The 24447-nt window shown below is 42.6% G+C and overlaps 1 protein-coding gene across 1 annotated transcript in view; it reads left to right on the forward strand.

Moving 5' to 3' along the window:
* CDK6 (cyclin dependent kinase 6) overlaps window positions 1-24447 on the forward strand; it is a 163988-nt gene that overhangs the window by 42270 nt on the left and 97271 nt on the right. The window contains exon 3 of the mRNA XM_077268202.1: window positions 12445-12580. Coding sequence (XP_077124317.1) covers window positions 12445-12580 — 136 coding nt within the window. The remainder of the gene's footprint in view (window positions 1-12444; window positions 12581-24447) is intronic.

A 24447-nucleotide genomic window follows, 5' to 3' on the forward strand; every position in this document is an offset into this window, starting at 1 on the left:
TGTCTTTGCTGATGTTATACTAGATGAGGTCTGGACTCTGCAGTTATAGGGTCATCAGTGCGTTGGTGAATTTTCTGCCCTCTGCTCCTCTACACTCGGCCCTCGCCGTTCTGTAATGTTACGGGGTCTCCACTTCATGGCTGAGTTGCTGCGGTTCCTTCCACTTCTCAGTAATATCACTCACAGATGATGGGGGGAAATCAGAAGGCAGAAATGTCACGAATGGACTTGTTACCCCGGTGGCTCCTATTACAGGACCGTGCTGGTATCAGTGAGCTCTGTGCCACCGGCTGCTATGTCATTTGGTAGTAAAGGCAGGTGGCATGTGGGGGGCTGGATGTTATACTCTGGGGGCAATGAGGATGGATGTTATACACCGGGGGAGGGGGGCGAGGAATCGGATGTTACATTGGGGGGCAATGAGACCTGAATGAATGGAGTAAGAATTGCTTTTTCCATTCCAAATATATTATTCATGCCTCGTAGATACTGCAGTTATAAATGGAGGGCTCTTTCCATCTTGCTGTTCTCCTCCTTGTACCGTCACTTACTACATTACGGTTCTCAAAAGGTGTCTAAACTTATAAAATAAGTTTTGATTTGTTGTAGCCATGGTTTTGTTTTGCTCAGTGGTGGTCTGGGTTCAGAGACCCCACCAATTTCTTAATCCTTAAAGCGTGAGCAGAGCGGTGTTTGGAGCCACCGACTTTCTATGGAGACAATATTTTGTTCTTCCCCTTCCTTGAAGCGATCAGTTGGGCTCTCAGGACACAAACCCCAACAATCAAAACTACTAAACAGTGGCTACAGCATATCAAAACTTTTTAAACTTTTAGCCTCCCTTTAACACTCTTGGCCTTTTCCGTTATGCAGAAACAGAGTGGGATTGAACCTGCAGCTGCATCCCCCTCCTCTCCTTCCCTTTCCATCTTCTATTGTCTGTATTTGTACAAAGTGATTTTTGGGAAGACTAATGACTACAGTGATGATGCCACAAATATGTTTTTCTAGTGTAAAGGTGAGACTACGTGTCTTGTAGTATCCCGCAGTCCCTCACTAAATGAACATTCAGTTGCCGGATTTTTATTATGAAGACTGCAGCTCTAGTTGCCTGCTCTTTTACCCTTTATCAATTCTTGGAAAATCCCTTTAAGGTTAAGACTTCGCAAACTTCAAACAGACACTACTGTGTTCCAGGATATGCTAAATACTAGTCAGTTGCCAATAAAACAGGTAAAGCTGAAAAAAAAAGTTTACAAATCACTGGGGCAAAATTAGCAAACAAACTCCTGGTGACTCGGGTCACTCTGACACCAACTCCGAGCAAACAAGGAGGTGGCTCCAAAATTCTACCAAACAAACACTGAGATAGAAATCTGGCATGGAAACACATGTAAAGCAGGGTACTACCAAAAAGTGAGAAGGTACCGAATATGCACCCTTGAAGGCTTATTTCAGGATAAACAAAAAGTCTCTAAGCGCCCACAAAAGCCACCTGACCTCCTTACTTTACTTTTGGCATTTGTGTCCAGAGCCCACGGTCCTATCGGTTTCTTCCGGTATTTCTGGTCATGTCCCTTCTTTGCCTCTAAATCTGTATATACCCTTATTCACCCTTCCCTGCTGCCTTTTCACTTTTCCATTTGCCAATCTTTATGTAGCACGAGTGAAGTTTATGCTTTAGGTCCTTCAGATCCTGTAGTTTTAGGTCCTTCGGATCCTGTGTCCTGCTTGGACTGAATGTGACTTTAGAAGCCTCAAAAGCCTAAACGGGTAAGTATATGCTGCAATTTGTGCATTGGTGGTATTGACATACCCAATATGGTGGAACTATTGTCAAGTATAAGTGTCATGAGAAAGCATTGTATGGCAACTACTGTGACAGTCTTAAGGTCACTTGTGTCATGAGCTTGGCTTCCTTGAATCCAGGAGTGATCATCTGTCAGGCTACACTGGTTTGCTCCCGAATTGACTTACTCTTCTGCGAGCCAATCAAGAAGTCTGGCAGACTGGCCGGTTACTGGAGCCAGGCAGTGATCCTATCGAATGGTGGGCCCTACAAGAAGTAGAGGTCCTTAGTTCCTTATTTTAAGAGGTTCTCTTGTGTTCTTTAGAAGCTAGCAGCAAAAAGAGATGCTTATAAAAGAAATTAAAAGGCATACTTACCCAGGGCATGCGCCTTCCACTTCTTCCACTCCGTTCTTACTTTGTCCGCCTACACTGAATTGGAAGAGATGACACAACGACCACCAGTTGCCTGACTCTACAGCCAGTTGGAGGCTTCAGCGTGTAGGTGATTGGTGGTCATGACGCCATCTCCCCCAGCCAGAGCTGGAGTGACGTACCAGAGGACAGATTCCAGAGGTAAGTATGCCTTCTTTTTTTTTATCAGGATATCTTCCAACTGCTACCTTTTTGACGTAAGACTGAAAAACACTTTCTTTTGCATATTTTTGTTGTAACTTGACCCAGATTCTGATTACTATGATTTTGAAATACATTTTTGTTTGCATCCTTGTTGCTTTAGTACAAATCCAGCTTGTTAAATTCCACCTTCTGAACCCAGGTGTCCTTGAGTTAGGTCTCACCAGGTGGGGTGGGTCCTCTAAGCCTTAGGTCTGGGTTGGAACATGGCCTTTGGGCGTTGATGCAGGAAGGGATGTGAGCAGCAATTACTGTAAAAGCACACCAGGAATCTCAGGGTAGGATCAGTAGGGCAGATGAAGTGGAAAGTTAAGTACAGTATGCACAGAAGGTGGAGCACACTAAACAGAGGTCTAGCGCCTCAATCTCAAGACATGGGGGTGTGTGTCAATGGGCCTCAAATAGGTCTAAGTAGATGATGTCATGGATTCACCCTGGGCAACCTTGAAAACTCGATATGGAGCACAACAGAGGGCGGCGGTGCCAGGAGAAGGAAACAGAACTTAGGATACCTGGTACAAGTGTGTAACACACTGCAGAGAAGATCAGCTCTGGCCTTCAAGAATCACCAACAGATCATGTTTTCGGGATTTCCTTAGTACTGCAGAGGTGGTGGTCCCATCACATGTTCAATAATAAGGAAATCCTGAAAACGTGATTTGATGGCAGGCCTTGAAGACTAGAGATGGGAAATACTGGGTTCGAAGGTAGATGCCTGGAATCTCCATTGTCCTGGTAAATTGGAGTTGTCAGCACCAAATCTGACTTTAGAAGCCCAGTTTAACTTGCTGTATCTTTTTGGAAAATTTTTGGAATTTTCCCATGACTCCTAATTACAATGACTCCTCGTCTCACCCTATGCTCATTAGCATCAATAGAATACAGGCCAATTATAGACTGGCACCAGTTGTAATTTCCTTGCCACAGTGACCACAAGGTCATATAACTGCCCAGTTGTATGTAATATTTCATCCGTCATGGGCTTCATAATTGCAATTGTCGTAATTAATTTCAGATGGAATTCAATGGAAAATGCCGTATAGCAGCACCTCTCAGTTCACTGCTTTAGTTAGTTTTCCGCGATGGACGCGGATAATCCCTGGAACAGAAATGTTCTGGTTTATCTGTTTACTTGTGGTACTGAGGCTTAGCGCTGGTTACATGCATCCTCACATTTGTAAACCTCCTTTGATGTCTTAGTGTGACTGACGTAGTAAGCAATGACTGATGAAATTATTGGAGTGATTCACTTTAGTGTGCCTTTCCACATTAGCAATCTGTGTGGTTCAGATACTTTTTCTTTTCCAAACCTAATGATGCTCTGCTAGCTCCAGACTTATATAGCAGCATTCATTCTGTACGAGCGGTGCTCTACGGGTTACGTACCAATAGTAATGTTTGGGTCAAGTTATAAAACTAAATAGACCCTGATGGAATTGGAACTTGAAGAACCAAGTTTACAAAGACTTTTCCAAATTCAACAAAATTTATGTTGCGTCTCAGGACCCATGAAAGATGCCAACCAGAGAAGCCCCTCAAAGAAGCCTGTGCTTTTAGACAATTTGGTAGATAATAAAATATATAGAGGATCGGCAAATCACTTTATTTAGAAATATTATTGTTTATCCTCACTCCGAAGTGCCGGCCATTAGGTGTCTTTCTTCTGTTACCTGTAATCCGTCTCTAGAAGCAAAGACATTGAGACGAATTACAGGATGTGGGGATGGCTGTTTCTCTACAGGAAGTGGGGGCGTGCCCCTACTGGTACAGGAAGTGGGGGCGTGTCTTAGTATATTTACAGGAAGTTGGGGCGTGTCTTCGTCTCTCTACAGGAAGTGAGGGCGTGTCTTTATCTGTACAGGAAGTGGGTGCATGTCTTTGTCTCTACAGGAAGTTGGGGCAGCTCTGTCTCAGCAGGAAGTGAAAGTATTTATATTCTATATATTTTTTATATTTTTTTCTATATAGGAAGTGAGGTTGGGTATTTTTCTCTACATGAAGTGGGAGTGGCTCTGTCCTACAAAAAGAGGAGGCTGGTCTTTTATTTCCACAGGAAATGGGGGTGGTTCTGTCTCTACAGGAAGTGTGGACAGGCCTTTGTCTCTTTACCAGAAGTCGGGGTTTCGGTGTCTCCTTACAGGAAGTGGGAAGCAAGTATTTGTTGCTCTACAGGCAGTGGAGGCTGGTCTTTTTCTCTCTACAGGAAGCTGAGGCAGGTGTCTCTACAGGAAGTGGGGGCGTGTCTTTGTCTCTCTACAGGAAGTGGGGGCGTGTCTTTGTCTCTAGAGGAAGTGGGGGCGTGTCTTTGTCTCTCTACAGGAAGTGGGAGGTGTCTTCATCTCTACAGGAAGTGGGGCGTGTCTTTGTCTCTATAGCAAGTGGGGGCATGTGTTTGTCAGCAGGAAGTGATAGCAGTTTTTATATTTTATATATTTTTTATATTTTTTTCTATATAGGAAGTGGAGGCAGGTTTTTTTTCCCACAGGAAATGGGGGTGGTTCTGTCTCTGTACAGGAAGCGTGGACGGGCCTTTGTCTCTTTACAAGAAGTAGGCGGTGGGGTAGGTCTTTGTCTCTTTACAGGAAGTGGAAAGCAACTATTTGTTGCTCTACAGGCAGCGGTAGACGGTCTTTTTCTCTCTACAGGAAGCCAAGGCAGGTTTCTCTACAGGAAGTGGGGGCGTGTCTTTGTCTGTCTACAGGAAGTAGGGGCGTGTTTTTGTCTCTCCAGGAAGTGGGGGTGGTTCTATTTAAATCTCTACAGGAAGAAAGGGCAGGTCTTTGTTTCTCTACAGGAAGTGAAGGCGAATCTTTTTCGCTGTAGAGGAAGTGAGGATTGTCTTTATCTGCAGAAAGAAGAGGAGGGTCTTTGCCTCTCTACAGGAAGTGGGGTGGGTCTTTATTTCTCTGTTTCTGCTTTCTTGACTGACAGATTGCATACAGGCATAACAGAAAGATAGGATTTCAGTACAGGGCAGGCAAACTATTAGACAGTGGCAAGGAGCAATGGAGCCTGGGAGTTGAGAAAGGAGGTTCATGCCCCTATAGTGCTGGTAGACTGCTTAAGAAGAACTAAAAAAAGTATATAGGAAGTTACAGAACATGAGTAACAACACAGTTCATGGACATATTAGACTGATATGAGTACCAAAAATGGTCTCAAATTTATGTCGGGAGTTGAGGGCATCAATGACAGGTACAAAACACCTATCACTTAAGTTAAGTATCTGATCACCATTATTTTTGTCTTCAGAGTGGTTTAAGGATCATTCTATTTGCTGTAAAATTAAGTATATAGTTTTGGTTGCGGAGTCAAGACATCTTGTGCTTCCAAATGCAATATCTGGATTACAGGCTCTATCCATCACTGTGTAAACTTATGTTGCCCTTGGAAAAACGAAAAAAGAGGCTATGATTTATGTATTCCGCTCTATTACTGGGGATTTTTTTTTTTTTTTTTAGTTTTGCCAGTGCACTAAATACCTGGCAGGAAAGGTGTTTTCGAAAATTTAAGTAAATGTAGGTCAACACAAAGGAATCATACAGCGGGGAATATTTTCCAGTGTTTATACTACGCTGTTGAGACCTGCCTGGTTCCTCAGTATTTGCATGTGTTGGGTTATAGGCAGTTCTCCTGCATTCCTTGTGTCCATAATATAAATGTTTAACGCAGGTTACTAAAGGACAGACAGACCCCCGTAAATGGGGGAACAAGATCAACATAGTTCGCTCACTGGTTACGGGGATCCTCAGAAAGGTTTTGTAGTTAGAAGTGATGTCCCTGTGAGTCGTTCTTGTGACTTTTTGGATTGTCTTGACCAGTCTGGAGTATACCACATGGTTATAGAAGCACTCCAGCTAATATTTTCTTTTTCCATGTACAGTGCATCCTAGGATATTATTTAAGAATAATGTAGAGATTTGGGGTATGTCCTGTGTATAATTGTTTACTTGAAGTGACATGTCTGGCCTGTCTGCCACCTTAATTCCTTCCTTCCGCTTTGATATAGTTCACCTGTTGCAGACTACATTTCCCTTGATACTGGAGTCTCATACTTCCCCCTATTCCTTCCTAATGGAAACCAGTGATAGATCAGTAACATAGAGCTGCTGTTCAATCATATATAGAGCAGAGTCTCAGTGTTTCTTATGTGACGTATATACAGCAGTCTGTGTATCCTATGTGATGTATATACAGCAGTCTCGGTGTCTACTGTGTAATAAATACAGCAGTCTCAGAGAATCCTATGTGATGTACGGTATATATATATATAGCAGTCTATCCTGTGTGATGTATATACCATTCTCAATGTCTCCTATGTCTACTTACATCAGCCTCAGTGTATCCTATATGATGTAAACAGCAGAGTCTCATTGTATGCTATGGTATGTATACAGCAGTCTCAATGTAACATATATGATGTATACAGCATACATCTAGTTTCTCCTATGTGATGTAACAATCTCAGTGTTACCATGTGACTTATATATACAGTAGTCTCAGTGTATTCAATGTGATGTATGCATCAGTTATTGTTTCTGCTTCTATGTGATATACAGTTGTGTGAAAGTGTTTGCCCCTTCCTGATTTCCTATTCTTTTGTGTGTTTGTCACACTTTCATGTTTCAGATCATCAGACAAATTTAAATATTAGACAAAGATAACACAAGAAAACACAAAATGCAGTTTTGAAATGAAGGTTTTTATTATTAACCCCTTAATCCCATTGGACGTACTATCCCGTCAAGGTGACCTGGGACTTAATTCCCAGTGACGGGATAGTACATCCAGCGCGATCAGCTGGATCGTGGCCGGGTGTCAGCTGACTATCACAGCTGACATGGTCACGGACCGCCCCCGGCACATTAACCCCAGGCACACTGCGATCATACATGATCGCAGCGTTCCGGAGGCATAGGGAAGCATCGTGCAGGGAGGGGGCTCCCTGCGGGCTTCCCTGAGACCCGCGATACAAGGCGATGTGCTCACATTGTACCGAGCGTCTCCTCCCTGCAGGCCTCAGATCCAAAATGGCCGCTGGGCTGCTTCCGGGTCCTGCAGGGAGGTGGCTTACCAAAGCCCGCTCAGAGCAAGCACTGGTAAGCCTGCAGCCCTGCATGTCAGATCGCTGATCTGACAAAGTGCTGTGCAAAGTGTCAGATCAGCGCTCTGACCCTATAACATGATGCCCCCCGGGCAATGTTATAAAGTAAAGAAAAAATATTCATATGTGTAAAAAAAAAAAAAAACTTGTGGGGGGTTTCTACTGTTTAGGTACATCAGGAGCTCTGCAAATGCAACGTGATGCCTGCAGACCAAACCATCTAAGTCTGCATTCCAAATGGCGCTCCTTCCCTTCCGAGCCCTGACATGCACCCAAACAGTGGTTCCCCTCACATATGGGGTGTCAGCGTACCCAGGACAAATTGGACAACAACTTTTGGGGACCAATTTCTCCTGTTAGCCTTGGGAAAATACAAAACTGTGTGTTAAAGATAATTTTTGTGTAAAAAAAATATTGTTTATTTTCACGGCTCTGCGTTATTAACTGTAGTGAAACACCTGGGCGTTAAAAATTCTCACAACACATCTAGACATGTTCCTTAGGGGGTCTAGTTTCCAATATGGGGTCACCTGTGGGGGGTTTCTACTGTTCAGGTACATCAGGGGCTCTGCAAATGCAACGTGACGCCTGCAGACCAATCCACCAATCCATCTAAGTCTGCATTCCAAATGGCGCTCCTTCCCTTCCGATCTCTGCCGTGCGCCCAAACAGTGGTTCCCCCCCACAAATGGGGTATCAGCGTACTCAGGAAAAATTGGACAACAACTTTTGGGGACCAATTTCTCCTGTTAACCTTGGGAAAATACAAAACTGGGGGCTAAAAAATAATTTTTGTGGAGAAAAAAAAGAATTTTTATTTTCACGGCTCTGCGTTATAAACTGTAGTGAAACACTTGGGGGTTCAAAGCTCTCACAACACATCTAGATAAGATCCTTAGGGGGACTGCTTTCCAAAATGGTGTCACTTGAGGGGGGTTTCAATGTTTATCACGTACTCAAGACAAATTGGACAACAACTTTTGGGGTCCAATTTCTTCTCTTACCCTTGGGAAAATAAAAAATTGGGGGCGAAAAGTTCATTTTTGTGAAAAAATATTATTTTTTATTTTTACGGCTCTACATTATAAACTGCTGTGAAGCACTTGGTGAGTCAAAGTGCTCACCACACATCTAGATAAGTTCCTTAGGGGTTCTACTTTCCAAAATGGTGTCACTTGTGGGGGGTTTCAATGTTTAGGCACATTAGTGGCTCTGCATACGCAACATGGCGTCCCATCTCAATTCCAGCCAATTTTGCATTTAAAAGTCAAATGGCGCTCCTTCCCTTCCGAGCTCTGCCATGCGCCCAAACAGTGGTTTACCCCCACATATAGGGTATCCAGGTACTCAGGACAAATTGTACAACAACTTTTGGGGTCCATTTTCTCCTGTTACCCTTGGTAAAATAAAACAAATTGGAGCTGAAGTAAATTTTTTGTGAAAAAAAATTAAATGTTTATTTTTTTTAAACATTCCAAAAATTCCTGTGAAACACCTGAAGGGTTAATAAACGTCTTCAATGTGGTTTTGAGCACCTTGAGGGGTGCAGTTTTTAGAATGGTGTCACACTTGGGTATTTTCTATCATATAGACCCCTCAAAATGACTTCAAAGGTGATGTGGTCCCTAAAAAAAAAATGGTGTTGTAAAAATGAGAAATTGCTGGTCAACTTTTAACCCTTATAACTCCCTATGAAAAAAAAATTTTTGTTTCCAAAATTGTGCTGATGTAAAGTAGACATGTGGGAAATGTTAATTATTAAGTATTTTGTGTGACATATCTCTGTGATTTAAGGGCATAAAAATTCAAAGTTGGAAAATTGCGAAATTTTCGCCAAATTTCCATTTTTTTCACAAATAAACGCAGGTAATATCAAAGAAATTTTACCACTATCATGAAGTTCAATATGTCTCGAGAAAACAATGTCAGAATTACCGGGATCCGTTGAAGCGTTCCAGAGTTATAACCTCATAAAGGGACAGTGGTCAGAATTGTAAAAATTGGCCCGGTCATTAACGTGCAAACCACCCTCGGGACTTAAGGGGTTAATGGAAATAGAAATCCAAACCTACAAAGCCCTGTGTGTAAAAGTGATTGCCCCGTAAACCTAATAACTGGTTGGGCACCTTAGCAGCCACAACTGCAATGAAGTGTTTGTGATAACAGGCAGTGAGACTTTTACAACACTCTGGAGGAATTTGTCCCACTCATCTTTGCAGAATTGTTGTAATTCAGCCACATTGAAGGGTTTCTGAGCATGAACCACCTTTTTCAGGTCATGCCTCAACATCTCAATTGGATTAAGGTCAGGACTTTGAATTGGCCACTCCAAAGTCTTAATTTAGTTTTTTTTCTTAAGCCATTCAGAGGTGGACTTGCTGGTGTGTTTTAGGTCATTGTCCTGCTGCTTAACCAAAGTGCGCTTCAACTTAAGGTCACGAACAGCTGGTCAGACATTGTCCATCAGGATTTTTTGGCAGACAGCAGAATTCATGATTCCATGTAACATAGCAAGTCTTCCAGGTCCTTAAGCAGAAAAACAGCCCAAGACCATGACACTACCACCACCATATTTTACTGTTGGTATGATGTTCCTTTTCTGAAATGCTGTGTTACTTCTACGCAAGATGTAATGGGACATGCACCTTCCAAAAAGTTCAACTTTTGTCTTGTCAGTCCACAGAGTATTTTCCCAAAAGTCTTGGGGATCATCAAAATGTTTTCTGGCAAAACCAAGATGAGCGTTTATGTTCTTATTGCTCAGCAGTGGTTTTTGTCTCGAAACTCTGGCATGCAGGTAATTTTTGCCCAGTCTTTCTTATGGTGAATTTCTGACCACTGACCTTAAATGAGGCAAGTGAGGCCTGCAGTTCTTTGGAAGTTGTTGTGGTGTCTTTTGCGACCTCTTGGATGAGTTGCCCCTGCGCTCTTGGAGCAGTTTTTGTCGGCTGGCCCCTCCTGGGAAGGTTCACCATTGTTCCATGTTTTTGCCATTTGTACATAATGCGTCTCACTGTGGTTCGTTGGAGTTCCAAAGCTTTAGAAATGTCTTTAGATTCTTTTCCAGACTGATAGATCTCAATTACTTTGTTTGTCAGTTGTTCCAGAATTTCTTTGGATTGCAGCATGATGTGTAGCTTTTGAGGATTTTTTGGTCTACTTCACTTTGTCAGTCAGGTCCTATTTAAGTAATTTCTTGATTGAGAACAGGTGTGGCAGTAATCAGGCCTCGGTGTGGCTAGGAATTTGTACTCAGCTTCCCACTGATGTGATAAACCACAGTTAATTTTATGTTTTAAGAAGTGGGGGGGGGGGGGGGGGGGCAATCACTTTTTCACACAGGGCATTGCAGGTTTGGATTTCTTTTTCCCGTAATGATAAAGACCTTCGTTTAGAAACTGCATTTTGTGTTTACTTGTGTTATCTTTGTCTAATGTATTTACATTTGTTTGGTGATCTGAAACAACATTTAAGTGTGACAAACATGCAAAAGAATAGGAAATCAGGAAGAGGGCAAACACTTTTTCACACAACTGTATATGCTATGCACAATTGCAGAGACCAGCAAGACTGGCACCAAAGCAGCAAAAGGGCAGCCACAGACTCACTTGGTGCAAACTGCGTCATCTAGATGGACCGTAAAAGGCCGGGAATGCTCTTCACTGAGCTCCCACTAAATAGGAGGCTGACTTTGGAAGGCCCCCTCTCAGGCCCGCTGTCGTCAGGCTAGTGGCATAGGGTGACATGACCAGAGCATAGTCAGAAAAGGTAAATACCTCTGCGAGAAACCCAGGGAGTGTAGCACGATGAAAAATGAGAGCAACCAATACTGCTAGCACCTCTCACCACCATAGGACATAGGAACTGCAATAAATATAAGACAGTTTCAGTGTATCTTGTGTGATTTTCCCATCAGTCTTGGTGTATCTTGTGTGATGTACGCAGCAGCAGTCTTTGTATCCTGTGTGATGTATGCAGCAGTCTCTGTGTATCCTGTGTGATGTACGCGGCAGTCTCTGTGTATCCTGTGTGATGTATCCAGCAGTCTCGGTGTATCCTGTGTGATGTACGCGGCAGTCTCTGTGTATCCTGTGTGATGTACGCAGAAGTCTCTGTGTATCCTGTGTGATGTACATTGCAGTCTTGGTGTATCCTGTGTGATGTACAGTACAGACCAAAAGTTTGGACACACCTTCTCATTTAAAGATTTTTCTGTATTTTCAGGACTATGAAAATTGTACATTCGCACTGAAGGCATCAAAACTATGAATTTAAACATGTGGAATTATATACTTAACAAAAAAGTGTGAAACAACTGAAATTATGTTTTTTATTCTAGGTTCTTCAAAGTCTGTACTGTACATGGCAGTCTCTGTGTATGTATCCTGTGTGATGGACATGGCAGTCTCTGTGTATCCTGTGTGATGTACACAGCAGTCTCTGTGTATCCTGTGTGATGTACACAGCAGTCTCTGTGTATCCTGTGTGATGTACACGGCAGTCTCTGTGTATCCTGTGTGATGTACGCAGCAGTCTCGGTGTATCCTGTGTGATGTACACGGCAGTCTCGGTGTATCCTGTGTGATGTACGCAGCAGTCTCGGTGTATCCTGTGTGATGTACGCAGCAGTCTCGGTGTATCCTGTGTGATGTACACGGCAGTCTCGGTGTATCCTGTGTGATGTACGCCGCAGTCTCAGTGTATCCTGTGTGATGTACACAGCAGTCTCGGTGTATCCTGTGTGATGTACGCCGCAGTCTCGGTGTATCCTGTGTGATGTACGCAGCAGTCTCGGTGTATCCTGTGTGATGTACACGGCAGTCTCGGTGTACCTGTGTGATGTACACAGCAGTCTCTGTGTATCTCATGTTCAAATAAAATTATTTCCTGAACATTTTTGTTTTTTTTTCCCCCAGGTTATTTGATGTTTGTACCGTTTCACGGACAGACAGGGAGACGAAGCTTACACTGGTTTTTGAACATGTCGACCAAGATTTGACAACGTATTTGGATAAAGTGCCGGAGCCTGGAGTTCCCAATGAAACGATAAAGGTATTAATGGCTTATGAAATTCAGTATTACACATACCCTAATAGAAACAAGTAGGGACCCTTGGGAAATGATCAGGACCCTGATATCGTTGAGGGCCGCAATAAAAATGTAAGGTCTCCGTTGCCTCCACCTGTAGCTGGGCGTCATAGGAGATCAATAATAATATACTACAATACTTTATATTACAGTATATCGAACAAGTGATCAAATCATTGCAGGTTCAAGTCCACTAAGAGGATGAAAAAAGAAAGTAATACTTTTTAAAAATGTAAAAAAAAAAATTAAAACACCTCCTCCCTTTTTCCCAATTCAAAAAGGGTCTGCAGAAGACCCTCGTGTCTGTCATTGTGATACTCCTGTGAACGCTGACTTGTGGCCGGCATTCATAATGTTATCGTCATTTCTGCTATATACAGTATAGCAGTGCTGAAGCCCTGCTCTGTGTATCACAGGTGATCGGAAGATCGCAACTTAAAGTCTCCTAAGGGGACTATTAAATAAAGTAAAATAAAAAAAGTTTTAAAAAAATATAAAAAAAACCCCAAAAAGCTTCAAGTTCAAGTCCACCCCTTTTACCTCATTGAAAATAAAACAATAAAAAAATACACATTTGTTATCATTGTGTTCATTAATGTCCGAACTATCAAAATAAAAAGTACATTCATCCAATCAGTAAACTGCGTAACCAAAAAAATAAAATAAATCAAAATGCCAGAATTACGATTTTTGGATGCAGAAACATTGCGATAAAATGCAATAAGAGGTGATCGAAATATTGTATCTACCCCAAAGTGGTATCAATAAAAACGTCAGCACAGGACAAAAAAAATAAGCCCTCTCCCAGCCCCAGATCCTGAAAACTGAGAGTGTTACTTGTTTTGGAAAAAAGGCAAAAAACGCGCAAAAAACTTTTTTCCATACAAACTTCAGATTTTTTTTTTCCCCACCACTTAAATAAAAAATAAACTACAGATGTTTGGTATCTGCGTACTCATACTGACTTGGGGACTCATATTGCCAGGTCAGTTTTACCATATAGTGAACATGGTAAATAAAAAATCCAAAAAACAATTGTAGAATTGCACTCTTTTTGTAATTTCACAGCACTTAGATTTTTTTTTGCCAGTGTGGTAAAATAAGTGGTGCATTTTAAAAGTACAAGTCGTCCCGCAAAACGGAAAAAGGCCCAGGGGTGAAGGGGTTAAGATTCTTTTTTGTGTCAGGAAGCGTCTTCCAGAGCAATGCATACTAATAGAAATATAATGAGACTTGACAGCATTCAGCCACCAGTGTTCAAGACGCTTTGTATCTCCGTCATGGGGCGCGCTCGCTAAAATGGACAGAAAAGAAACTTCTCTTTGCCAGGAAAAATATTCGTTGTCTTAAATAAAACATTTCTCCTACCGGAAACTAAATATCTTTCACATCAAGAAACGTCCCACAGGCATGAATGGCCGCTTACTGTACTTTCCTGCTTTATATATAGTCGTCGAAAAACATTTTTTTATTTTTCTTGTCAGGCGACTATAAAGTCACAGTAACACTATACAGTTAGGCAGTGTTCACATTGCACTTTGATGCCCGTTCAGCTTTTCCTTCTGAATATCCGGAAAACAGTAATCAGATGTTCCCCTGATTGAGTCATTGATCTCAGTGAGACTGTCATACAGTATTACGAGTCACTATACCGCCATATTACCATACACCGCCATATACTACTATATACCAATCCCACTATAGACTTTCTACATTTCTACACATCCACTATACCGCTGTATGCTTCAAGTTATATACCAACTAGATTCACTATAGCATTAGTACAGTACTACAGAACCACTATACCGCCATATACTTATACACTACTATATACCAATCCCACTATAGACTTTATATAGTACCACAGAGACACTATACCGCCATATACACTGCTAAAGCGTAATCCCACTATTGACTGATTGACAGCTCCTCAGTGTCCCTCCCCCTACCGCTGCTGAATCTCCGCCCACCTATCCTGATTAACAGCTCCTCTGTGTCCCTCCTCCCTACCGCTGCTGGATCTCCGCCCACCTATCCTGATTGACAGCTCCTCAGTGTCCCTCCTCCCTACCTCTGTTGAATCTCCGCCCACCTATCCTGATTGACATCTCCTCTGTGTCCCTCCTCCCTACCACTGCTGGATCTCCACCCACCTATCCTGATTGACAGCTCCTCAGAGTCCCTCCTCCCTACCTCTGCTGAATCTCCGCCCACCTATCCTGATTGACAGCTCCTCACTGTCCCCCCTCCCTACCTCTGCTGAATCTCTGCCCACCTATCCTGATTGACAGCTCCTCAGTGTCCCTCCTCCCTACTGCTGCTGGATCTCCGCCCACCTATCCTGATTGACATCTCCTCAGTGTCCCTCCTCCCTGCCTCTGCTGAATCTCCGCCCACCTATCCTGATTGAGCGCTCCTCAGTGTCCCTCCTCCCTACCGCTGCAGGATCTCCGCCCACCTATCCTGATTGACAGCTCAGTGTCCCTCCTCCCTACTGCTGCTGAATCTCCGCCCACCTATCCTGATTGACAGCTCCTCAGTGTCCCTCCTCCCTACCGCTGCAGGATCTCCACCCACCTATCCTGATTGACAGCTCCTCAGTGTCCCTCCTCCCTACCGCTGCAGGATCTCCACCCACCTATCCTGATTGACAGCTCCTCAGTGTCCCTCCTCCCAACCGCTGGTGAATCTCCGCTCAAATATCCTGATTGACAGCTCCTCAGTGTCCCTTCTCCCTACCGCTGCTGAATCTCCGCCCACTTATCCTGATTGACAGCTCCTCAGTGTCCCTCCTACCTACCACTGCTGAATCTCCGCCCACTTATCCTGATTGAGAGCTCCTCAGTGTCCCTCCTCCCTACCGCTGCTGAATCTCCGCCCACTTATCCTGATTGAGAGCTCCTCAGTGTCCCTCCTCCCTACCCCTGCTGAATCTTCGCCCGCCTATCCTAATGTATGCTATTGATATGGAGGTATTATTATTATTTTTACGGTGTAAAACTTCTATTTTGATACGCTGATCAATAAATCTTAATGAGTGTTCCTGGTGATGAGGATCATGTGGTCCCTGTGATTGTGTTGGCTATGTGGTGTGTGACTGCTGTGCATTTTACCACTTCCCAAGGTCCAGTTACATGCAGTCATGTGATATCCTTCAGGAATCACGCCGACACCATTAGAATGGGAAAAGTCTGTTCACTGTCTTACTTTTTTTTTTGTCCACTCTAAGGCTACTTTCACACTAGCGTTAACTGCAATACGTCGCAAATGCGTCGTTTTGCCGAAAATACGCATCCTGCAAAAGTTCTTGCTGGATACGTTTTTTCGTCATAGACTAACATTAGCGACGCATTTGCGACGCATTGCCAAACGTCGCGTCCGTTTTGCGACGCTTGGGCGTGTGGTAGCGGACCGTCGGGAGAAAAAAACGTTACATGTAACGTTTTTTGCTCCCGACGGTCCGCTTTTTCCGACCGCGCATGCGCGGCCGGAACTCCGCCCCCACCTCCCCGCACTTCCCCGCACCTCACAATGGGGCAGCGGATGCGTGGGAAAAATGCATCCGCTGCCCCCGTTGTGCGGCGGAGACCACGCTAGCGTCGGGAACGTCGGCCCGATGCACAGCGACGGGTTGTTCCCGACGCTAGTGTGAAAGTAGCCTTAGTCATAGTCTCAATAGTTTACATCTCTCATTACAGTTATCTATAAAAGGCTGGGAAGTTTATGTAGTGTGTGAAAAAAAAATGTTGTCACAGTTTTGATATGTGTTTTGTTGATGTTTAGATTTGTTTTAAAGGGAATCTGTCAGCAGGTATTTGACATTTAATCTGAGAACAGCATAATACAGTGAAAGAGAGACTGATTTCAAGGATGTATCACTTATCACTGTTTACAATACAATCAGTGTTTTATCAGCAGGATATTATCACTAGAGGACTATGTCTCATGTGCAGGCTAGTCAAGCTAATCTGTGTAATCCCGCCGACACGACTGATTGGTAGCTTGCTGACAATGCACAGTGTACATCAATCAGGGGCGTGGGCGGGGTTATTCACAGCTCAACAGTCTTATCAAAACTGCACCAAGCAGCCCAGTAAGTGACACATTTCTGGAATCGGGGTCTCTGCCCCTATATCATATTGCTCTCAGATTTCATAGAAAAACTTGCTGATAGATTACCATCATTAAGGGAACTCTCCAGCTGAAAAAAATGTTTTAAAGGGTTTTTCTTATTTCAGAAAAGTTATATTCCCAGGCGCAGTTTGATGTAAAAACAAAAACAAAACATTTTTGCTTTATTCACCCTTCAAGGGTCCAGCGCTGAGTTTTACGGCACTGCCCAGGTCTCTTGTTTGTTTGCAGTGGTGACCTCACATCGACCGCACTGCAGCTAATCACTGTGTTAGACGGCTTGTAACTTCTACATGGCCAGGTCCGATGTGCAGAAGCAGAAACTTGGCACTGGATCTGGGGAGGGTGAGAAAAGCGCAGTTTATTTCTGAGGGAAGGCCGTTTTGGAAAACCTCTTCAAAGAATTCCCAACACCCTCCTCACTTCGGGTTCGGATGTATGGAGTGGTCTTGCCTTGGGAGCTGGGGCTCGGATTCATAAGAGAACGTAAATTTAATATATACAGCAAACCTGTAGTGTTGACATACAGTATATACTGTAGAACCAAGGAAAAGTGAAAAAAAAAGGGTTTTCAAATGTTTAAAAAATGTAAACATACAGTTAGCTCCAGAAATATTTCAACAGTGACACAAGTTTTGGCATTTTAGCTGTGTACCAAAAACATATTCAAGATACAGTTCTATAATCAATATGGCCTTAAAATGTCGACTCTCAGATTTAATTTGAGTGCATTCATGTCCTAATTGGAATAAGGTTTTCGGAATTACAGCTCTTTAATATGTAACTGTTTCTCCTTAAAGGGACCAAAAGTAATTGCACAATTATCTCAAAAGTGCTTTAATGGGCTACATGGGCTATTCCCTTGTTAATACATAATCAATTAAACAGGTAAAAGGTCTGGCGCTGATTCTAGGTGCGGCATTTGCTTTTGTAAGCTATTGCTGTGAACCTACAACATGCGGTCAAAGGAGCTCTCAATGGAACAGAAACAGACAATCAATAGGCTGGAAAAAAAAGAAGAAATACATCAGAGAGATAGCAGAAATGTTAGGAATGGCCAAATCAACATTTTGTTACATTCTGCAAAAAAAGCACACTGGTGAGCTTGGCAACACAAGAAGGCCTGGATGTCCACGGAAGATAACCATGGTGGATAATTGTAGAATAATTTTCTTGGTGAAGAAAAACCCTTCACAACATCCACCCATGTGAAGAACACTCTCCAGGAAGTTGGTGTATCAGTATCTAAGTCTACCATAAAGAGAAGACATCAAGAGAGCAAATACATAGGGTCCACCACAAGGTGAAATCAGCCTGAAAAATAGAATGGCCAGCTTAGACTTTGCAAAAAAACATCTAAAGAAGCCACCCAGCTTCTGGAAAAGGAAAACTAAGATCATCCTGTACCAGAATGATGGGAAGAAGACAGTATGGAGCAGACTTGATGGCTCATGATCCTCAGCACAGCATACCCTCTGTAAAACATGGTGGAGGCAATGTGATGGCGAGGGCACACATGGCTTCCAATGGCACCTGGTCACTCGTGTTTATTTATGATGTGACTGAAGACAGAAGCAGCCGGCTGAATTTTGAAATGTCCACTTCCTGCGAAAGGAAAGACGTGGAATATTCTGCAAAGGCGGAGTTATGACCAAATCTCAACCTCATTGAGCAGCATTTCACAGGCTTAAAACAAAATTTAAGGCAGAAAGACCCACAAACAAGCATCAATTTAAGTCAGCAGCACTAAAGACCGGCAAACCCTCACAAAGGAGGAAACCCAGCTTTTGGTGACGTCCATGGCCTCCAGACAGACTTCAGGCCTTCATTGCCTGCAGAGGGTTCTCTACGAAGTGTTACAAATAAACGTCTTATTTATAGTAAAAGGTCATTTGTCCAATTACCGTATATACTCGAGTATAAGCTGCCCTGAGTATAAGCCGACCCCCCTAATTTTGCCACAAAAAACTGGGAAAACTTATTGACTCGAGTATAAGCCTAGGGTGGAAAATGCAGCAGCTACCGGTAAATTTTAAAAATATAAAAATAGATACCAATAAAAGTAAACGTAATTGAGACATCAGTAGGTTAAATGTTTTTGAATATTGAAATCAGGAGCCCCATATAATGCTCCATAAAGTTCATGATGGGCCCCATAAGATGCTCCATACAAAATACGCCCCATATAATGCTCCATAAAGTTCATGATGGCCCCATAAGATGCTCCATACAAAATACGCCCCATATAATGCTCCAGTTTATGATGGACTCAATAAGATGCTCCATACAAAATACGCCCCATATAATGCTCCATAAAGTTCATGATGGGCCCCATAAGATGCTCCATACAAAATACGCCCCATATAATGCTCCATAAAGTTCATGATGGGCCCCATAAGATGCTCCATACAAAATACGCCCCATATAATGCTCCAGTTTATGATGGACTCAATAAGATGCTCCATACAAAATACGCCCCATATAATGCTCCATAAAGTTCATGATGGGCCCCATAAGATGCTCCATACAAAATACGCCCCATATTATGCTCCATAAAGTTCATGATGGCCCCATAAGATGCTCCATAGAAAATGTGCCCTATATAATGCCCGATAAAAGTTGATGGCTCCATAAGATGCTCCATAGAATAATATGCCCCATATAATGTTCCATAAAAGTTGATGGCCCCATAAGATGCTCCATAGAAAATATGCCCCATATAATGTTCCATAAAAGTTGATGGCCCCATAAGATGCTCCATAGATTATGGCCCCATAAGATGCTCCATAGAATAATATGCCCCATATGCTGCTGCTGTGATTAAAAAAAAAATAAAAAAATGACATACTCACCTCTCGTCACTGGGGGTCAGGTGCCGGTGTCGCCGCTTGTTCAGGCCCCCGGCACTTGCAATATTCACCTGTCCCCGTTCCACCACCGCGTGCCGCTTTGTCTTCCGTGTCTCTGTATAGATTTTTCAGGCAGAGGGCGTGCACTAAATACGTCATCGCACCCTCTGACCTGAACGTCACAGCCAGAGGACGCGGAAGACAGAGCCCAGCGGTGGAACGGGGACAGGTGAATATTGCATGGCTCACCCTCCCCCGTCATACTCACCCCATCCTGGTGCGGTCTCTGCACTTCCCTGCTTCTCCGTTGTCCCGGGGCGGCAGCTCCTTCCAGTGCTGAGCGGTCACATGGTACCGCTCATTAAAGTAATGAGTATGCGCTCCACGCCTATGGGAATGGAGTCGCGTGCATATTCCGCTGAACACAGGAAGAGCTGCCGGTGTCGGAGACCATCTGAGAAGCAGGGAAGTGCAGAGACCGCGCCAGGAGGGGATGAGTATGATGTGACAGCTGCCGACTCCTGCCGCTCTGCTGACCCCCTGGTACAATGACTCGAGTCTAAGCCGAGAGGGGCACTTTCAGCCTAAAAAAATGAGCTGGAAATGTCGGCTTATACTCGAGTATATACGGTACCCTGAAATGAGGCTTTGTAGAAAAATGGTTGCAATTCCTAAACGTTTCACAGGATATCTTTGTTCAACCCCTTTAATTAAGCCTGAAAGTCTCCACTTCAATTGCATTCTCATTTGTTTCATATATTAAATAAAAAATAGTGGCCTGCAGAGCTGAAATCACGAAGATTTGATCACTGGCCAAACTTTTTGGACCTAACTGTATGTGATATTGCTACATCCATAAAAGTCAAGATACCGGTATATCAAAGTATACATTTTTTTTAACCCATATGGTAAACGTAAATTAAAAAAATAATTGCCAGAATTGGAGATTTTTGCCTCTTTGCCCCAAAAATGCCATAAAAAGCAATCAAAACATCATATGTACCCCTAAAAGGTACCAATAAAACATAATCTCACAGCACAAAAGAAAAACAAGCTCCATCAAAAAAAAAAAAATGGTCTCAGAAAATAGTAAAAGACCCGATTTTTTTTTTTTTTTTTACAGACTTTAGATTTTTTTTTCATCACTAAAATAAAAACTACAAGTTTGATATCAACTGGAGAAATTATGTTGTCAGGTCATATACACTTGTATAGAGCAGCTTGTCCGGCCATATACTTGTATGGAGCGAGGCCGCCCCCACTGGCCGGGGGTGTGTGTAACTCATACATACCCTCCATGCGCTGGGGGGATTCATAGTTCTGTAGTCACACAGAGTGACCGGACAACACCATTTCGCATATACCATTACTTGTATGTACGTCTTCTTGTAACTGTTTATTCATTCCTATCAGGATGGTGTTTCTTTAGGACAAAGTCATGTTCGTTATCAGTGTCTCATTCTAAATATACATTGTCCTCCTGGCATCCATCTTGGCTACACCATGTTAATCATGCAGCTGTTCTTCTATTAGGCATATTTGATATATTTTATGTCATTTTATACTTTGCATTAGCCATTGGGCTTATTTAACATATTTTACGTTATGTGACACTTTGCACTTTAAACTAATATTTATATAATGATATTTGTCATTATTGGCTATTTTTCCTGTGGATTTTGATTCTCATACTTGATCGGTGGTAATCCCATTATATTGTTACCCTTTGTATTCAGTATCCTGCATGATTCACTTTAGACACTGAGGCTATGTGCCCATGTTCAGGATTTCTTGCAGAAATTTCCTGACAAAAAAACGGACATTTCTGCCAGAAATCCACATGCGGTTTTTTTGCCGGTTTTTATGCGTTTTTGCGCGTTTTTTTCGCGTTTTTTTCACGTTTTTTCCCAATGCATTAAATAGCGGGAAAGACGCGAAAAATCCGCAAAATTAATGAACATGTTGCTTTTTATACTGCGATGCGATGCGAATGCATTCTAAATGATAGGATGCATATGTATGCGTTTTTATGCGTTTATGCGAAAAAATGCAAAAAAAACGCGAAAAATCCTGAACGTGTGCACATACCCTGACAGTTTCTCCTGTTATTTGATGTATTACCGGAGACTACTATCATATTGAACGTTAATTGTATACCTGATTGTTGTGGTATTTATGTGTATATCTACTATATAATTGTCTAAGGGTCACTTTCGTCTGTCCTTCTGTCTGTCACGGATATTCATTGGTCGCGGCCTCTGTCTGTCATGGAAATCCAAGTCGCTGATTGGTCGTGGCAAAACGCCCACGGCCATTGACACGACCAATCAGCGACGGCCATAGTCTGGCAGCGAAATGGCCGCTGCTTTACTGCCCTGCAGTCAGCGCTGAGCGCTCACACAGGGTTAATGCCAGCGTTAACGGACCGCGGTGTAACACACTCCGTTAACGCAGCTATTAACCCTGCATAACCAACTTTTTACTATAATAGTAAAAAGATCTAATGTTACAAATAATAATAATAAAAAAAAAAAAGGTTATTCTCACCATCCGACGTCACGCGCTGTCCTCGGCAGTGCAAGCGGCAGGTTCCGGTGCCAAGGATGCTATGCAAGAAGGACCTGCCATGATGTAACGGTCATGTGACCGCGAAGTCATCACAGGTCCTGCTCTCATACCAACCCTGGGACCGGAAGCTTCCGCGTGTACCGCACACCGGCGCCAGGACTTCAGGGGGCCTTCGGAAGGTGAGTACGGTATATGTTTATTTTTTATTTTAAGTCTTTTTTAACCACTACCGCATAGCTGTGCAATATACTACGTGACTGTGTTATATACAACGTGGCTCTGCTATATACTACGTGGCTGACCAATATACTACGTGCCTGTGCAATACTCTACGTGGCTATATACTACGTAGCTATGTTATATACTATGTCGGTTGTGTAATATACTACGTCACTATGCAATATAGTAGGTAGCCTGTGCTGTATACTACCTACATATTCTAGAATACCCGATACTTTAGAATATGGCCACCATCTAGTAACAATATATTTGCATTTTTTCTCATTGGACTATTATGTATTTTTCCTGATTGCTGTCACTTTGTTAATTTGCTATGTTTTTTTTATTTTGATCAGCTCTTATGTTTTTAATAAAGCCATATTTTTTCGTCTTTCATGCGAGAGTGTGCACCACTACTCTATTTTCCGTATATTTTTTGTGGTGCGGACTACGTCTTTATTCCTGGAAGAACAAGCAAAAAGCGCGAAAAAAACCCACAAAAATTGGCAGCAAAGTAGTTAAGTTATGTAAAACTCTGAGATTTTACCATAGATCCTGGGTTAGGATACAGTTCACACATGTGTACATAGGAAATAACTGCGGTGCCCATTGATGCCGTCCCACTAATGACTCTCATTCTTTTGGTTACTGTTCTTATCAGCTGCCCGATTCGGTCATGTTTCCTGATAGCCGCGATCGCCTCTATTACAAGTTTTTAATGTCAGATTTCCGGATTTGGGATGGCAGCCAATTCTGTTCATTGAAGTATCGCTCGCTGCCCTCAGACTACCCCAGTAAACAATGTTTGGCATTGTATGGAGAGGATGAGGATTTCATTACAACTCAATGAAAGACGATGTAGATGTAGATTCAAGGGCAGCGTACGATTTTTCTATGTGTTCGTCGGGGTCAGGGCACAGCCGAGGACCTGGAGGGTCCGACGTATAGATATACAGATGCCCAGTGTGTCCAATTAAAGGTCTAAGCCGTCTGCTTTCTGTGGGTACGGACTCCTGTTGTGAGATATATTTGACTTATATGCTAATATTATATCACAATAACAAGCATTAGACTCGACCACTGTGGAGTGGGTTCACTTACTTATGAGCTAAGAATGAACACCAATCAAGGATATAGGAAGCCATATTGTAATCATAAAGGAGGGGTTCATATGATCAGTCTTTGCTCCTTTACTAATGTTCTCGTGTTTTAATCATAAAGGAGGGGTTCATATGATCAGTCTTTGCTCCTTTACTAATGTTCACGTGTTGTAATCATAAAGGAGGGGTTCATATGATCAGTCTTTGCTCCTTTACTAATGTTGACGTGTTGTAATCATAAAGGAGGGGTTCATATGATCAGTCTTTGCTCCTTTACTAATGTTCTCGTGTTGTAATCATAAAGGAGGGGTTCATATGATCAGTCTTTGCTCCTTTGCTAATGTTCACATGTTGTAATCATAAAGGAGGGGTTCATATGATCAGTCTTTGCTCATTTACTAATGTTCACGTGTTGTAATCATAAAGGAGGGGTTCATATGATCAGTCTTTGCTCATTTACTAATGTTCACGTGTTGTAATCATAAAGGAGGGGTTCATATGATCAGTCTTTGCTCATTTACTAATGTTCACGTGTTGTAATCATAAAGGAGGGGTTCATATGATCAGTCTTTGCTCATTTACTAATGTCTACATGTTTTATTCATAAAGGAGGGGTTCATATGATCAGTCTTTGCTCCTTTACTAATGTTCTTGTGCTGTAATAAAGGAGGGGTTCATATGATCAGTCTTTGCTCCTTTGCTAATGTTCACGTGTTGTAAACATAAAGGAGGGGTTCAAATGATCAGTCTTTGCTCCTTTACTAATATTCACGTGTTGTAATCATAATGGAGGGGTTCATATGATCAGTCTTTGCTCCTTTACTAATGTTCTTTGTTGTAATCATAAAGGAGGGGTTCATATGATCAGTCTTTGCTGATTTACTAAAGTCTGCATGTTTTAATCATAAGGAGGGGTTCATATTGTTGATCATGGCTCATTTACTAATGTCTACTTTTAATCATC

Source organism: Ranitomeya variabilis, chromosome 6 (assembly GCF_051348905.1).
Source record: "Ranitomeya variabilis isolate aRanVar5 chromosome 6, aRanVar5.hap1, whole genome shotgun sequence".
NCBI classification, from domain to species: domain Eukaryota; kingdom Metazoa; phylum Chordata; class Amphibia; order Anura; family Dendrobatidae; genus Ranitomeya; species Ranitomeya variabilis.